The sequence below is a fragment of the Varroa destructor genome, unplaced genomic scaffold (genome assembly GCF_002443255.2).
Source record: "Varroa destructor unplaced genomic scaffold, Vdes_3.0 BEIS01000002.1, whole genome shotgun sequence".
Classification (NCBI taxonomy): Eukaryota; Metazoa; Arthropoda; class Arachnida; order Mesostigmata; family Varroidae; genus Varroa; species Varroa destructor.
Window position 1 is genome coordinate 17,764,563 of NW_019211455.1, and position 16,102 is coordinate 17,780,664.

Below are 16,102 nucleotides of genomic sequence, written 5' to 3' on the forward strand. Positions count from 1 at the left end.
CAGACATCGTTCTGCTTATTTATATAAAGGTGACTTCAGAAGCAGGGACGGTGTTAGTGCCGAAAATTCGGATACTTTTTTAATACTTTATTTAGTTCCTATATAAGCTCTGATATTTGGATGACAACTTGACCTTGTAAACGCAGATTATTGCTATCTAAATATGAAACTACATCAATGTACAGCATTGTCATAGAGACACTTTTTAAGAGGCGATTTCAGCGTCGGACTCTGATAAGAGCATGAAAAAAAAAAGAGGTTTCCGGGGAGGTTGAGTATAAGATTGTGTCAACAATCAGGATGAGGCGATCCTGTGCATTTAATTTACACATCTACAGTGAACTCTATAGCATGAAGTAATGCAAGTGTTCATTCGTATCCAAACGGAAGAAGCTGGATAGATTATTTTCGCAAAAAAAAGCGCTAGATACTCTCACCCTGCCAGTCAGATACATGGCAGTGTGACTGTACCATAACTCGTGTGTAAATTTAATGTTGATGGCCTGCATATACGTAGATATTCATAGGCACGTTTGGAACTCTTGCTAGACTTATTGTGGGATTTCTATATAACAGCTCTTGTAATATAAGCACTATGAAGACAAGCCATCATCGAAATTACGAACGGGAGCTTTTTTTTGAGAAGCTAACGACTGTCCCAAAAACAGTGAGCCAATAGATCCGCAGCGTCTGGAGTTTTTGCCCAGCAGCTGTAAATTCAAAAGAGTTATGTTAACGGCATGTTTTTTCTAAGGTCCTGTTTTTCCGAGGCATTTTAGTTAGTACTCGCATTGTGTTGGAAGCGAAGTCGAGTAGTGGCGCAGAAAAATTGGCAGGTATCGTTCCTATGAAAAGCGTAATCGCAAATCAAGTTTTTCAGAGCTGAGAACACCTGTTGTCTCGGCTGTACCGTGGACGCGAACTCTCACAACGGCGCATGTAGCCGACTCAAGTATGGCACACGATTCCGTTTGACGTAATGACGTCTAACAAACACAGTTGTTTCTTACAGTATCTTTCGCCAGCAAAATGTAACTAATCTGACGAGGCAGAGACGCTTCTAATCTATACTGAGAAAAAAAAGAATCGGTTCCGTTTCTGTGTTACATGACATAAATCGCGAAAAACGGAAAGCGAGATCACGTAACAGCCACAACAAACGTAGCACACACTTCATTATCAAATGCTCCTTCGCTGAAGAATGATGCTAGGGATATTCCTGGCGATATATTAAATGTGTTTGTTCTAGATGAAGATTGGAATATTTAACAATGTTGTTCTACGATATTAGTTCTTATCCTGAATGAAGTCTGATAAGGCGGACTAATTCTAACACAGGAGGATATCTGTAATACAACAGTGTGATGCATGCAATTTATAGCCGATAAGTAAATGTTATTATTATATTTGTTATTTCAGGCGTGTTACTAATATAGTGTCTACATAGTTATCGAACAATTGTTACTACCATAAACTATTGATATTCGTTAGATCAGATAAAAAAGATCTGACACATGCCATTTTATCCTTACGCTTTTTTTGCGCTCCTTAGTAAAACGCTACGATACGATGAATAGAGAGTATCAGAATAAAGCCGTTGTGAGCGAGTGAGGTTGTCCTGAAGCCCTGTCGAGCTTAGACGGGTCCAACGTCAGCCGAAGCGTCTGCAAGGCATTAATGAACTATGATGAAATGTTGTTTTTCCTGTTGCTTTGCAATATGCTGCGCGCAATTTTTTTACTTTGTCAAACTTCACATCTCACGTGTAGGCAGTCCCTCTCTTCTCAACGTGGACGTTACTTCACCACTCTTCTTTTTATATTATAGATCTTATATATATATATATATATATATATATATATATATATATATGTGTACATATACACACTACTAACTTAATTAACATCCTGTTTTTTTTTTGTGTTTAGTGCATTCGGCAAGAAATATTATACTTAGGGACCTACTACTAAGATAGCTACTGTTTATTTTTGATGATTGTACAACTTGCTAGTACAAGAAAGGTATTGATTTTTCTCAGCCTTCACTTCGATCCATTATTAGCTCGATATTGCCAGTAACGTGTCTGCATGTAAGCAAGCAATTAGAACGTTACGATGAGTGCAGCGTCCGATGGTCGCTAATGAAACTGCAGTGGCTACCTCATAATACTGAATACGTCATTACTATCACAGTGTGTCCTTAGCCGTATAACAAGGCGGAGTCATACATCCAACGAGTGGCAATATTGTCCACTCCCCTCAGAACAAGTATCAACGCCCACGAACCCAATTGTTCCTACTCGAGCAAAGCAGCACGACGGTACGAAGCAACAGACAACCAACTTAGCTAAGCGATAACCGTACCTACAAGCACGCGTAGCGACGCGCCCATTTACAGTGTCATTGCGGTCCACTGCAAAATGGGTAACGAAGACAAACAATACATAGAATCATCATCATACGATGCAATACAATAGCTATTCTATCGATAGGGTTTTCAATTAACGTGCCATTTGCTACAAAGCTGCATCTCAAAGCTTATTTCTTATACGCATGTAAAAATTCATCATGGAAAAATGTGGGCACACTAGCAAACAAGAAGCCGGAAAAAGTAGTAATCCCCAATAACTGTTTTAGTGTTTGTCGGCCTAATACGCGAAAGCTAGGATTGTTCCCAGTTCTATTCCATTGAGGGCTAGGTACAACCTTTCCAATATGCAATGTAATTTGTGTAAGGTAGTCCTGTTAGAGATAAGTTCATTAGAAAAAAATGAATTAAAGTACAGTCGTTTATATAAAGCTTGGGTACGGTATGATAAGTTCAACGTTCAAGTTGGCAACGGTATGATAAGTTCTACACAATTTTTGTAAATTAATAAATCTATAATGTACTCATATGTATACAGTAAGAGTTTAAAAAATAACACTATACTTTCGTACAATGAAATTGCGTTGAGTGGAAATGTACATAATAAGTGGAACTATCGAGATATGGCAATTACTTGAATTTATCCTTCTATCTATGAAATGTCTAGCCAGCTAGATAAACGAGAGCAAAAGTGGTGGTAACTGCTCTACAGTTGGTTTATCCCTTTCTCATGCAATATTTACTAGGTCTTCCAGAAACTATCAGCAATGACCGGTCTACAGACGCGTGTAACTAAACTGTTTCACTGCCAGCTAGAATTTACGGCTTTTGGAATGAGCAAACGATGACGACAGAGTCAGAGAAGATCGAGAACGGGTGAAAAAATTAGAAGCAATGATTACCGAACGAGGTTTCTAAAGTCCTAACAAGGCTCTTTGTCTGGCTAGGCTTATAATGGCTATAAGGAAACAGAGAAGAGACTAGTAATATTTTACATCTATAATTAATGAAATGTATTGGAAAACATACTGACAAGGCTGAAATCTGTATTTTCGTATGTGTTCTGCATGTTTACTTCTACAGTCTGTTAGCATTTTGTTGATTTCGACTGCCGCTGACAGATAATCACCTTTAGCGGCCGGATAAAAAAGGACAACGAAACACCTTTAGGTAAGTTTCGGGCCACTACGAGCACATACTTTCAGGAAATAAGTATACACGGCAGTAGCTTAGGCGCCAGCAGAGCAATTTAGTGACGGAACATCTTTTCAAATCATCAGGTAAAAGCTCATTAAACGGCTGTCGTCCTAGTTCCCGGTCGGACGCTTCTTTTGTGCCAAATTATGCAAGAAAACTTTTAATTTACAGAACGCCAGCTATTAACTAGTAGCGGCAATGTATAATGTACGAACGCGTCGTCATAGAACAAAGTGCTCTGACAGTCCATGGGAGGAATATATATAGTATGCAAATAGTATGAGCATCTGCCAATGATTTGTGTCTGTCTCTAGATAATGGTGGCGGGGCAACATTGACTGCCCAAAAGCGCGTAAACGATATAATTAATACGGAGCCCCTTGCTATTTTTGACCTGTTAAAATAGCTCTCGAAATGTCTTTCTTTGTCTTACAAAAAACTGTTTATTTTTGCATGTTAATTAAGCTCGGTTTAGATCTTTAACCAGTATTGCTTGTACAAATAATCAGTTTAGCCTTCAAAACAGAGCGTTGTTTCTCGAAGTCATAGGGCCTTCTTCTAGGGTCATAGCCATGGCCTTTAAAGAATAAGACTAACATATCTGTAAAAGAAATCTAAACGCATTAAAAAAGACAGGATATTTACAGAATCTAAATAGAACAGAATAAACATAAATTTTTACAAATGTTGTGTAGAACCCAGTGTGGAAATTGAAAACATATACTCTTTGAGAGCATGAAGCGATACTATTTGAGACCGCTCACACAAAGCGTTATTCATTTATAAAAGTCGTACGCATGTATCTCATATAGTTCCGTTGCGACATTTCTCGCTTTTAGGACCGGCTGTGGCGCCTGCGCGCGCAAATCAACCGTGTGTATGTGTGGAAGGCCGAATGAACATACAGGCAAATTTAGATGGGCTGTGTTTGAGAAATACAAATAGACAGGAATTTTATTTTTGGCACAGCAATGGAACACTGACAAGGGGAACGACAATTACCTTTTTGTTGGGGGATAGGGGTACGCATCCCTAACACATTTTACAGAATACTTCACCATCCAGCAGTATTTTATATTGACGAAGTGCGCCGATAGGTCTACCGTAACGAGGAACTTGGCCTAGCTTTCGGATATCGAAATTTTTCTACATTATACGTCCGCTGCTTGACAGACTGCTGGTTTCCAGCAGGAAAAAAACTATATCAGCTCCCGATTTCGAACGTAAATCACCCCATATATACTTAGGTTTAGTATTCGAACACGTTGCCACTGTGCCATTATGAGGACACTTACGTATATTAATGAGCCTTTAGGCGACTCAGATGACCAATGTCCTGAGCAATCTTAGACCTATTTTGTTTTCCAAGTTAACATCAGGCCTATGACTGACAGTCAATTTGACCATCTACAAAATTTTATAGAGGTTACGATCGGACTTCACCGTTCACGAAAATTTCCGTTTAATTATAAAAACATGAACTTTTCTCAAGGATCACCCATTTGGATCAAACGCGGTTTATATGTGTGTGTAAAAAGTATCACATAATGAAGAATAATAGCGTATGAATCATTACATGAAGGTTATACATCGGGTAGCTCGATCGGGTTTCGCTTTGTTTGGGTATACCAGTATTGTATCTACGCAGAGCATTAATAGATCGACCTAAATAGTACTATCGGCGAGCAGGAACCTAAAGTTCGCATGGGTTAGCATTGGCCAACATTTTAGTAGAAACGTCAGGCTCTCCCTAGAACAAACCTAGCTTAACTAAAAGACGCCTTTTGAGACAAATGCGCATAGAAACTGTACGAAGCAGCTGGGACAGACACTCACCCGACTCATTTGTATGGTGGAGAAAAACTATACCTTTGAGGAATAACGAAAGATCTGGTCCGTCTCTTCAGTGACCGCAATTAGATGATCCTGGGTAGACGTCAACATTTACATCAGCTAACGACAAAGTGAATTTGAAGTCGGCCACAAGCCACTTAAGGTAGAATGAAGTCGAGGCACTATACAGAGGCAAATAGCGTGTAATTCTGTGAACGCGACAGTGCCCGTGTACTGTTTAGGGTGAAATAATGTTAAATATTAGTTTTAAAAAAGTTCCACACTATAGAAACGCGACGTACGTTCATAATGATACGTATAACTACTATGTATTTTATCCAATCGCTCTTATGCGGCGTGTTGCGTCATCCGCTCTGCGCTGGGCAATACAGAAGAGACAATATAAAATCATGATCACCACCCGTACTAAATAGCGCCTATGATACAGTCTGAATGGCCAAACGCGTTGGCATGCCATACAATAACTGTGTTCCGTTGTTTTGATTGAATCAGTCGTAGTGGCTTGAAGAATTCAAAGGAGGCCTACACCAGAAGCGTATACCTGGTCGGGTTCATGTCGCACTTTATAGGATGAAAACATGTTGCCTCAATAAGTTGTGAAACATCGTGTTACTTTCATTGTTTTTAACTCTGTAGAGAGCTCCATTGTTGGCAAATAGTCCTCTGCAGTCGACACCTAATACATCTATATAGCCTACCCCATATATTTTATTCACGCAAATTTCATGTGTATATTACAAATGCGTCTGATCAAGACTGATGGCAAGAATCCGTCTATAAGTATCGTTGCGAAAGTTAAGTCGTAAATAAACATTAGGCCGCAAAAGCAGGTTGTAGAAGTGCGTGTATATTAAAGGTGTATATTAACGCGCGAGGTGTGTATATTAAGTATTGCTGAAACTGGCAACAACGTACAACGAGAACGTAAAATAGAACGTATTCTCAAGTCAGTCTGGAGAAGAAACCTTAGCCCTATTGAAACGCGACGGTTTTCTCGTCGTGTTAGCCTTGTGCTCGCCCGATTCGATATCCCCAGTCAGCCATTTCCTGATTGTTCTGCGCTGTGCCCATGTCACCCGAGGGCACCATTTCGTTCGCTGCTCCCATAATGGATATCACCACGGTGATCTTGTGGACAGCCTATGACCCGAGCCCCCAGAGCGCTGTGATTCTTGCAATCAACTGTTCTTTACGGGCAAGTTGTCGTCTTTATTCTACTTTATGGCACCTACTGGACATGCCTGGTATAGGATTTTTTCGAACAGGAAGCGAAAACGTTAGACGGTATCGTCAATACAAGTACATTTTAGCGTAGCACGCGTTATCTGGACAAACAAATGGTACCATTCGCTAGAGCGGTCTAATCAAATGCCTATGTGCTGCCAAGCCAGTTCTAAACACATATTAAGCTAATGTTAAACGTAGCTCTGGCACACCTATGGGAATACGTATTTGCGAAATGGTGCGGTATATTGTAGAGGGCACCTTTCCAGACTTGGAGCCAAGTAGCTTCTGCTTCGCATGGCCACATGTGCTATATTTGTTAGAAGACAAGGAACTTCTTACTGCAACAAGTAACACTTACTTTATGTGTTTTTGCTCAGGTAGGAACTTTATTGGAAAGCCAAGTTGTAAAATTTGCAAGAGGCCACATAACAGTGCACGCAATTAGAACAGCTTTCCTGTTCTGGCACATTTAAATATCTTCATTTAATTACTAAATGCTTTTTTTCTCGAGGCTAACATAAAAAAAATAGCCTACCATGTATACGATTGAATAGTGGTAGCCCATGTCGATACGTAATCAGGTTACTAATAACAACACTGTAATAATAACATTTATTACTAATAGTAATAAATGTAGTGAGGAGAAAGGTTAGAAATTGACATTAAATAAGACATAGATAATGACAGACTGAAGATCTTCTTATCTATTTGAAGTGTTGTTTTTAAGTGTTTTTTCGGTGATTTTTACACTTTCGATTTCTTAATTTCCTTGTAATTGCCCTAACTGAAAGGGATCAAGATGGTTTTACAATATAAATTCCTGAAACTTGCACTTGCTAAAGTTAGGTCTTAAAAGATCTTACTCTTATCGAAAACTTCTACAGCGCTTCAGATGTATGATTCCGTGAACATCGTTTGAATAAGATACACTTTGAAACACTTCAATATTCAACCTAATGATCTTCATAGAAGATGACAAATGTCGGCAGAGATGACCAACATATTTTCATAATATTCCTACTATATAAAGCAGGCTTTAAAGTATTTGTTTGCCAGCTAATACCGCTTAGCCTTCTACCAATATAAAATTATAAATTTCCAGCGTCACAATAATAAAAGAATGTAAAAATCTGGCGATACATTTAGGATTTAAGCAACGTGCCCAGAACACTGGTGCTCATAGAACGAGGGAGGATTTCGGTCTCAAGTAAGTTGCCATTTGTCAGTAGCACGCTTGTTGCTCATTTCATGTTATGAAGAAATTCATACTTTAACTTTTTACTTTCGTCGACATCGCTGCTGCCCTGGGTTAGCAGACTCTCGTATACGAAACCACAGTATACGAAAACGAAGCATATGCATACATCGGTGAAAGGAAACACCAAAAAATAATTTCATTTTTCATCAAATTGTCACAGGCAACGCCTCTTTCTATTCACTTGAAAATATATAGCCAAAAAAAAAAATTGCCGTATCTTTTCTAACCCAAAACGATATGTCGATAAGGGTCTTCTGATGATCGACCTGGATGGGCATTGCCGGACGCGAAATGGGATCAGGACACACAAGTACATGGAATACGTAAACTGTATACAAAGTCAACTGTAAAAAAACGGCAATAAAGCTACAAAGTAACTTCCGTGGGCGATTCGTAACAAAAGCGTCTGCCAAATTGAAAGTACTAGCAATTTACACAGAACGACTCTCGTACTGCACAGCAATTGGATGGCAGTGTTGATAAAATGCAAAGCAGGAAGAAAACGCTACCACTGTTATTGTTATTGTTGCTACAGCTTCACAAGTTCATGCAACGAGACGCAATATGAGGGCGCGATAAACAGAGGCGTCCACAGCGAATGAGTCCGCCCAGATTCATTTTATGGGAACACATTGCTCAGCTTCAGACACGGGCGAGCCATCGCACTAAGTCAGCGCTTCTAAATAAAGTGCTCCGTCTCCCGGTGTGAAGTTCAAGACATTGATGTGGACCGGTTTGTTTATGGCTAGGAGGTTCCTCGGTTCTATTCACAGTTATTATTCGAACTCTAGACGTACGTACGTACACGTACTGTGACAATTTCTAGTGCTACATAGAAATTCGTTTATCTAAGAACGGTTGAAAGGGGTTCTGTGCTTGTATTCTAATCTTATACTTTACATAGTCCTATTCATATTTTTGACGTTATTACTCAAAGAAGACGATTTTCTGAAAATTATGACGTTGCATTTTGTTTTCCCGAAAAAGCCGGGTCGCGTATAGATCGGTTTGCGGTCAGTGAACTAAGGTCGAAAGGTTAATTATTTTCCATAAATAAATTAGGTAGATAACCGCAAGCTCTTGTCGAACAAAGCGTATCCGTTTAAAACAGTATTATTTTATCCGCCATTAGAAACTAAATAGTTTGTTTAAAAACTACGAGAAAATAGCTGTACAGTATGAAAAAAATAGTGTTTTTCGCAAGTACTTTTTTTATAAAGAGCAGACAATTATATCTAGCTAACGTTCCTACCAGGGAAAATATTGCTGATGCCGATTTCGTTGACTCGTTCGTTAAGTTTACGTATCACGTAGAGCAATTATTGTTAGCAAGTTCAAGTGTAACTGCGGTTCCGTTCGGGCTGGTCAATTCAAGCTTCAAGTGAGTCGTCTATATATGTACGTTTTATGTAAAATAAGATTATTGGAAATCTTTGAAACGCTTTCCGGTTACAGAATGTACGGCTTAATTTTCGAAAACCTTCGACAATACATCATTACTGTCTACGGAGAGGACAAGTGGGCGGAGATTCGTCGGCAAGCAAGAGTGGAACAGCCCTCCTTCACAACGCACGACATTTATCCGGATAATATCGTTCATCGCATTGTCGCAAAGAGCTGTAAGGTTAGTTTATTTATGAGACTTACTTTACTCGCCCAGGCGCATGGGGTGATTCGGGGCAACTTTGTAGAAATTGAGCTGAGAACGGCCATCGAAAGCTTTAGCAAACGACCCACATGTATAGAAATGTCTCGGAATGAGAACATACACAAGGAAGTATCTTGTAGATGAGAAATTATGTTTAAGAAGTGAGTTCATTTGTGCTCATCCTTACATAGCTAAAATTTCCTCTCTAAAAGATGAAGCCTTGTACTCTTAATCATCTATATAATGAATCTCAGTTTCAGTAACTATGCAAACAAGCTGTACGCCGTTGTTAAACAAATACTACTTGTAAACCTATACTGACAATGTTTCCAGTCGGACCTATTGTAGATTGCACTCTCTCGCCGGATCAATGCTGCCCAATGAAACTCATGGAGACTGTGCCTCATGAACAATGTCATCGAAAGTGACCAGTCAACTCAACGACTCTTGGCCGCTTTTCACGTACCTACCACCTGGCGGGGATGTCCGCTCTTATCAAATATGTCCGATACCTAACTTCAAAGCAAGGCTGGTTTTCCCTGGAATACAGGTCGTGTCCGAGATGCCTCTATCTGATTAGGTTCTTAAATCATTATTCTTGTAATTATCGCTTTTATATCTTCTGAGAAGTTGTGATTTAACACGTGGCTTAAAGAAGGCTTAAGAATACAAGTGGCCTTTACTATTAGCGTTCTTGCAAGTGAAGCGGTTATTAAACTGCCAAAAGTGAATGCTAGGTGCCAAGGGGAGTTGACTGTTCACGGCCCAGCGAAACTATGTTCTCCGCAAAAACACCTTAATTTAAAAAGAACCGCTTAGATTATCTAATAGAAGACTAATCCAATATGTATACAGATCGTGTACTTAGACAATATATACGTACACGCCAAGTATAAATGCTTTGAAAGTGTGATTTCTTCTTACATTGGATCGGGTGCTCAGTGTACGACTCCAGTCTGATCTTGATTAGATTCTTTTTGTCATAAGATAAGGCTCAATACGTCAGGATTCACCCCCATATCTACTGTGTTTCTATAAAAAAAATTTCCCATGAGGAGTCCACCCGAGATGTTTTATTCGTAAATGTATCTGTTATGCCTCCTCAGCTATTGGTATTATATAGTAGTACGTTTCTCTACTCATGAATCGACGTAACATAGTACGACCTTATCCGGAATTATAGAAATTAGGATCACCTCGTACTGAAACAGGCTCACGGGAAAACTCAAGCGTCCACTTTTAACTATCAAGCAAAATCTCTAATACTACATAGTGCATTGCTACGAGCGGCGACATGGTTTGTCGCCATCTTTGACGAACTATCAGCTAAAGCGTAGCTCTATCTTTACGATTTATTTCAACAAAGATTGTGCGTACGACAGTTGGTTTAAGGATTATAGAAATATGAAACATAAAGCTTCTTTTCTCGGTGGACACGTTACTAGATCATCGTTTGGACCAGTCGCGTTTGGTAAACTAGTCGATAATCTTGAATGTATTCTCTACCCGCGTTAACTCAGAAAGCTAACGGGTTTAGAGCGACCTATATGTAAACGTTAGACAATTTTTTTGAAGTTGGAAAACTTCCGTGTAATCATCACCCAATTCTTTTTTAACTTCATCTTGGTATAAAAGTTCGACCCAAAATGATCACTCCAAGTTCGCAGTAAATGATATTATTTGCCCTCTCGTCGAGGTTATTGGAGCCAACATTGTTTAATAAATCATAGAAGAATTTTCGGAAACAGAAAGGCTACAGCACACAGCCATATATTAAAATTGTAGTTCCTACAACTTTTCTCGACACGTTGGCAGGCATTTGGAACCATTCAGTAGCAGATAAGCAAGGGGCGTTACTTAAAAGTAAATAAACATTTTATTGTAAAATTGAGATCGATATAGCAGTGACTCTGTGAAGACAGACTCCTTCGACACCACTGGCTATTGTAATGTAGGTGCATTATTCTGGATCTGAGATAAGATCGTTTCGACACGACGGGTAACATTAAGAGGGCGCTACATGGAAAAAAAATAGCTGTTAATTAAAAATGGCTTTCTCGGCTCTGCAAGCTTCAGCATCTTTGCTGTCCGCGGTTTGCATATTAGCACCTGAAGCATAATAACGAAGGCGTTCGAACCTGTTTATTCATCACTGCAGCAATTGGCCCATAGCGGACCCATGAAACGCGCGACTTCGCAGTGACTTCTGACCAGCTGAGTCGTTGCAGCTTAAACGTTGGTTTTTAGCTGAAGAGTATTTGGGGCTTCGTAAAGTACCTCAGGGTAAAGCTCGCAACGTATTCTATAGTTCAGTGTCTATTCGGAACGACAAACAATCGTTTTCAATTCTGTAAGTGCTGGATATGGTTGGCAAATCTGGGAACCTCGTTTCTGTAGAACGTATCAAAATACGTATTGCACTATACCTTTTATAAGACGTGCGAAATAGATGGGCCTTCCTCGCGCTGTGTTAACGGTATCGCGGTTGTGGGATGTATGCCAGCTGTCATTGGTAAAATACCATTCCCGAGTATATAAATATAATAGTTTTTAAAGATGCAGTATTTGCGTTAGTATTCGGGAAACGAGCTCAGGCCAACGTGGAACGTGTATTTCGCCAACACAATTGGCTGAGGCAAACTTATCTAGTCATTGATGTTCGATACATATAATTCCCTTGAGAGCGATGTCCAAATAACGCTATTTTTTATTTATTCACGGAGACCAAAGTCACGTTATAAGAGCATTTTTATGCTTCGAACACTAACAACTACCCAAGATCGAGCACGGTCTATATGACGAGCAACAATAGCTTCTTTAGGAAGTCTACAAAAATATGTGTACGTCTTTAGATCACTGTATTCTGGATCGGGTACGCAAAAAAATCCATATATTCAGCACTTGACGCTGGATAGCTACGTCCTTACAGAAGAAAAAGGAGCGTACAATGGATGGTGGCAAATGCAGCTTTCGCATTATATTTCTAGGCGAAGTATCTGAACTAAGGCTGTTAACAGTATGAATGATGTTTAATGCTTAGCATATATATATATTCCATATTCTAGCCGAGTGAAAACGGTCACGGCCAGATTGGAGTGCCTGTGTCCTAGCAGTGATGTCACGAATGTAAAGTATGGAAACGAACGAATGAATGATTCGTGTAGAAATCTCATTGCATTAGTCAATCAAGTGGTAAACGGGATTTCGTCTTTTAAAGAAATTGCTCAAGTAACGCGCGCACACACATGGTGACTTATGGGTCGAAAATGTGTTGACGGGGTCACCTCCCGGGATGGCGCTGCAGAAACGCGTAGATTTCCGTTGACGCATTAAGTACAGTCAAGTGAACATAGAGAGCTTTGCTAAGGCATGACAGAAAAATCCGACTACACAACGACCATGAGTACTCCAAGCTTACATTAGCGTAACGACTGTCATTGTGCGAAATGGCAAGGACGTCGCCTCTGTTCTAGGTTGCGACGATCTGGCCAGAACCTCTAGGACCATCAGATCTAACGAACAATTTATTTTGCTCTCGTTTCTCAAAGCTACAAGCCAAACTAGTTGTTTTATCATCAATATGGCTGTGACTGTCGTCCTATGTACAGAGCAGGGTAGGCTTGTCAAGATAAATCCAGGTTAACATCTCACTCGTTTAGTCATACTGATACTAATGAGACTGAGGTGAAATTGTTGCATTTGTACAATGCTTGTGGTAGCCTTCGCTTATATCAAACTTGGATGAGCTGAGGCCACCTGGAATGCTGATGGAGGCGACAGCTTTTTCCTAAAATTTTGTACAGGGGTACTGATTGGCTATACGAAGATTGCAATAAAAAATCATAATAATAATAAAAGTCCAAAGGTAGAGGAAATGTTGGTGTAGGTCTGCCGTCCCGGATAATGGTCTACTGAATCTGCCTTACCATTGCAAATATCGTTTAGCATCTCCTTTGGTCGCTAGCTACACCTCTTATTTACTAGCAGCAGTCGGGCTAACGTTTGTAATTTCTAACCAGACGACAAGAAGCGATCAAACTAAACAATCGGTATATTTATAATGAACTCCCAAGTACCTAACAAAACCTTCCAAAACAATGCCTGCAGATCAGGTCAGTTGCATATTTAGATTTAGCAATATTTACCAGTGTTAATGCGGACACCTAATTTCAGGCCAACACAGTCGAGGTGAAATTTGTTATTCTTAAGCTTACGAAACAAAACCTATGACCCAAGCAGGCTGGCGTCAGTGTGTCCTCGAATATACGTATTGTAATAAGGTCGGGCTTATTGGTAGACTAAAAATATTTAAGCTATAGCTAGGATTCTCCAGCTCATCTCTCCACCGTTGTACCCTTGGACATATATGCCCATCAGCAATAGCCAGGAAACATTTCCTCTTGCTCAGATTGCTTTAGGTACTTTAGTGGCTTTCCCTCTGACGCTTACGCCGAATGTGTGAGGTCGCTGATGTGAGTGCTAACATTTTTTATGCCACTCTTCTCTTTCTGTATTTTTCAACATAACCATATAGAAAGCATATAGGAGACAAACATATTGGTTAATATGGGATACACCTAGTATAACGCTGAAATAGCTTGTAGGTAGGTAGATAGTTACGGTCTGAGATCTGAGTGGGTCAGACAAAGCAGTTTTTGTCATTCGGTTTGATACTGCCTTGAAGAGCATTAATAAACGCATTGAAGAGTACCATTGTTGCGGGCAGTTTCTTACGCGAGCTCATTTTCTCTGAATAGGCATGAGATGCGGTGTCTGAAGTATGATGAGGACTTGTTACACTACCGACACCTACCATGTGATCTAAATGCTAGTAACTTTTAACTTATAGATTATTCTAGAGTTTTTCCCTATTCAGGACGGACTTAATTAGAGAACCGCATCGACTAATTATGCTATGTACACATAGTTCTTTTTTTTTAGAACTAGCTTAATATATGAGTGCCTTTCTAATTCTTTTTGTATTGTATATTAACAGATATTAAAAATGCAGGAAAACGAATTCTTCGAAGGTATGGGAGTATTTTTCGTGTCATTTCTCGCTCAGTATGGATATGATCGCGTCCTCTCCGTACTTGGTAAATAGTCAATTTTATTTCAAATAAGCGTATTTAAAACAGGCATTAACATGTACCCTATTCGAATTGTCAACTATAGAGGCCGTTTGAACTATAATCATATTCCCCCACTGTGAGTAATCCCATAGCCTAGAGATGATCTCGGCAACGTGTACATTAGAGCGGCCAGATATCTACTTCAAAATACCTGTCCTGACCCATCTCCAATGTATACTATCTATAATTTAGTCCATTGCTTGTACCACATATACAATATAAGAACTGATTTTTGATAAATAACATAAAAAACTTCAACTTATCTTCGATTACTATGACGCGTGTGGTTTAGCTTAGAATTAACGGCACTACGAGGGTAAACAGTTCCCAGCAACTGGACAAAGAAACACTTACGACAAAAGAATTTTATTCTCGTTATTTCATTGACATATGATCAAATGTTATTATGTATAAATATCTATTTCATAAGGGCAGATAATTTGCCCTAAGTATAAACGAAAAATTTTCTTGTGAAAGCTGTTTGCTTACGCTCAAAGGAACGGATCCGAATAAGTAAAGTGTGTGGTGCTGCATCAAATCGATTTCTATTTAGGTCGCCATATGCGAGACTTTATTAATGGCCTGGACAATCTGCACGAGTACCTTAAGTTCAGCTACCCAAAAATGAAGGCACCTTCGTTTTTCTGCGAACAAGAATCAGACTCGGGTCTGACACTTCACTATCGGAGCGCTCGAAGGGGTTATCTATGGTATACCATCGGTAAGTCCTCCAGTGATTTAGACATTATTCCACAGAAAAAAAAAATCGTAAATAGAAAAACTCGCTCTATGAAAGCTTTTTTTATGTTTTGTGACGAAAACAGGACCATCTCGAAACTTGTTCTCACACTGTCCCTACTTGAGAATGTGGCTATTGACATGTGGGCACTGTATGTATAAAGTTCCTTTAACTTACTGGGTGTGTTTGCTAGTACGTGTAAAATACAATGTATTTTATTTATGAGTCGTTGCTTTTTCGCTTGTTCCGAACTATGTTGTCAAAATTTGTCTCACTTTTATCGTTCGTTGTGCGGAAGCGAACTGGGCAAGCGATGGAATAATATGGAACAAACGCTGTTTCGGCTATGCGAGAAGGTACAATGTCTCATGCCGAGCGCCGTCGCGTCATATTAACGACGTCATATATATTAATTATGCGTGTAATTGCATTACACGACAGCGTAGCGTATTAGGTCATTTTGTACAAAAGGACGTCGGACGCTCAGCCATCGTTGTCATGTTATATATAGGTCTTCATTACGGAGAAGATCTTTGCAAAGCCTATATGAAGGCAGTTCGATTAGACAGGACCTAGATGTACATAGGCACGTATTAGACAATACGATCCAGCGTATTTGCAAAGGGCTTAGGTTAAATCTGTAATAACGTAACTATCTTTTACTGGACTAAAGAGCTGAT

The 16,102-nt window shown here is 39.5% G+C and overlaps 1 protein-coding gene across 4 annotated transcripts in view; it reads left to right on the forward strand.

Annotated features, from left to right (window-relative positions):
* LOC111245794 (soluble guanylate cyclase 88E-like) overlaps nt 1-16,102 on the forward strand; it is a 60,031-nt gene that overhangs the window by 24,186 nt on the left and 19,743 nt on the right. For 2 of the 4 annotated variants that reach the window (XM_022794582.1, XM_086980455.1), the window contains exons 2-4: nt 9,359-9,527; nt 14,548-14,647; nt 15,237-15,404. In XM_022794582.1, the coding sequence (XP_022650317.1) occupies nt 9,360-9,527; nt 14,548-14,647; nt 15,237-15,404 (436 nt within the window). In that variant the 5' untranslated portion in view covers nt 9,359. Of the gene's footprint in view, nt 1-3,209; nt 3,538-9,358; nt 9,528-10,015; nt 10,132-14,547; nt 14,648-15,236; nt 15,405-16,102 lie in introns of those variants that run through there. The other 2 variants (XM_086980456.1, XM_086980457.1) reach the window with 2 other exon arrangements.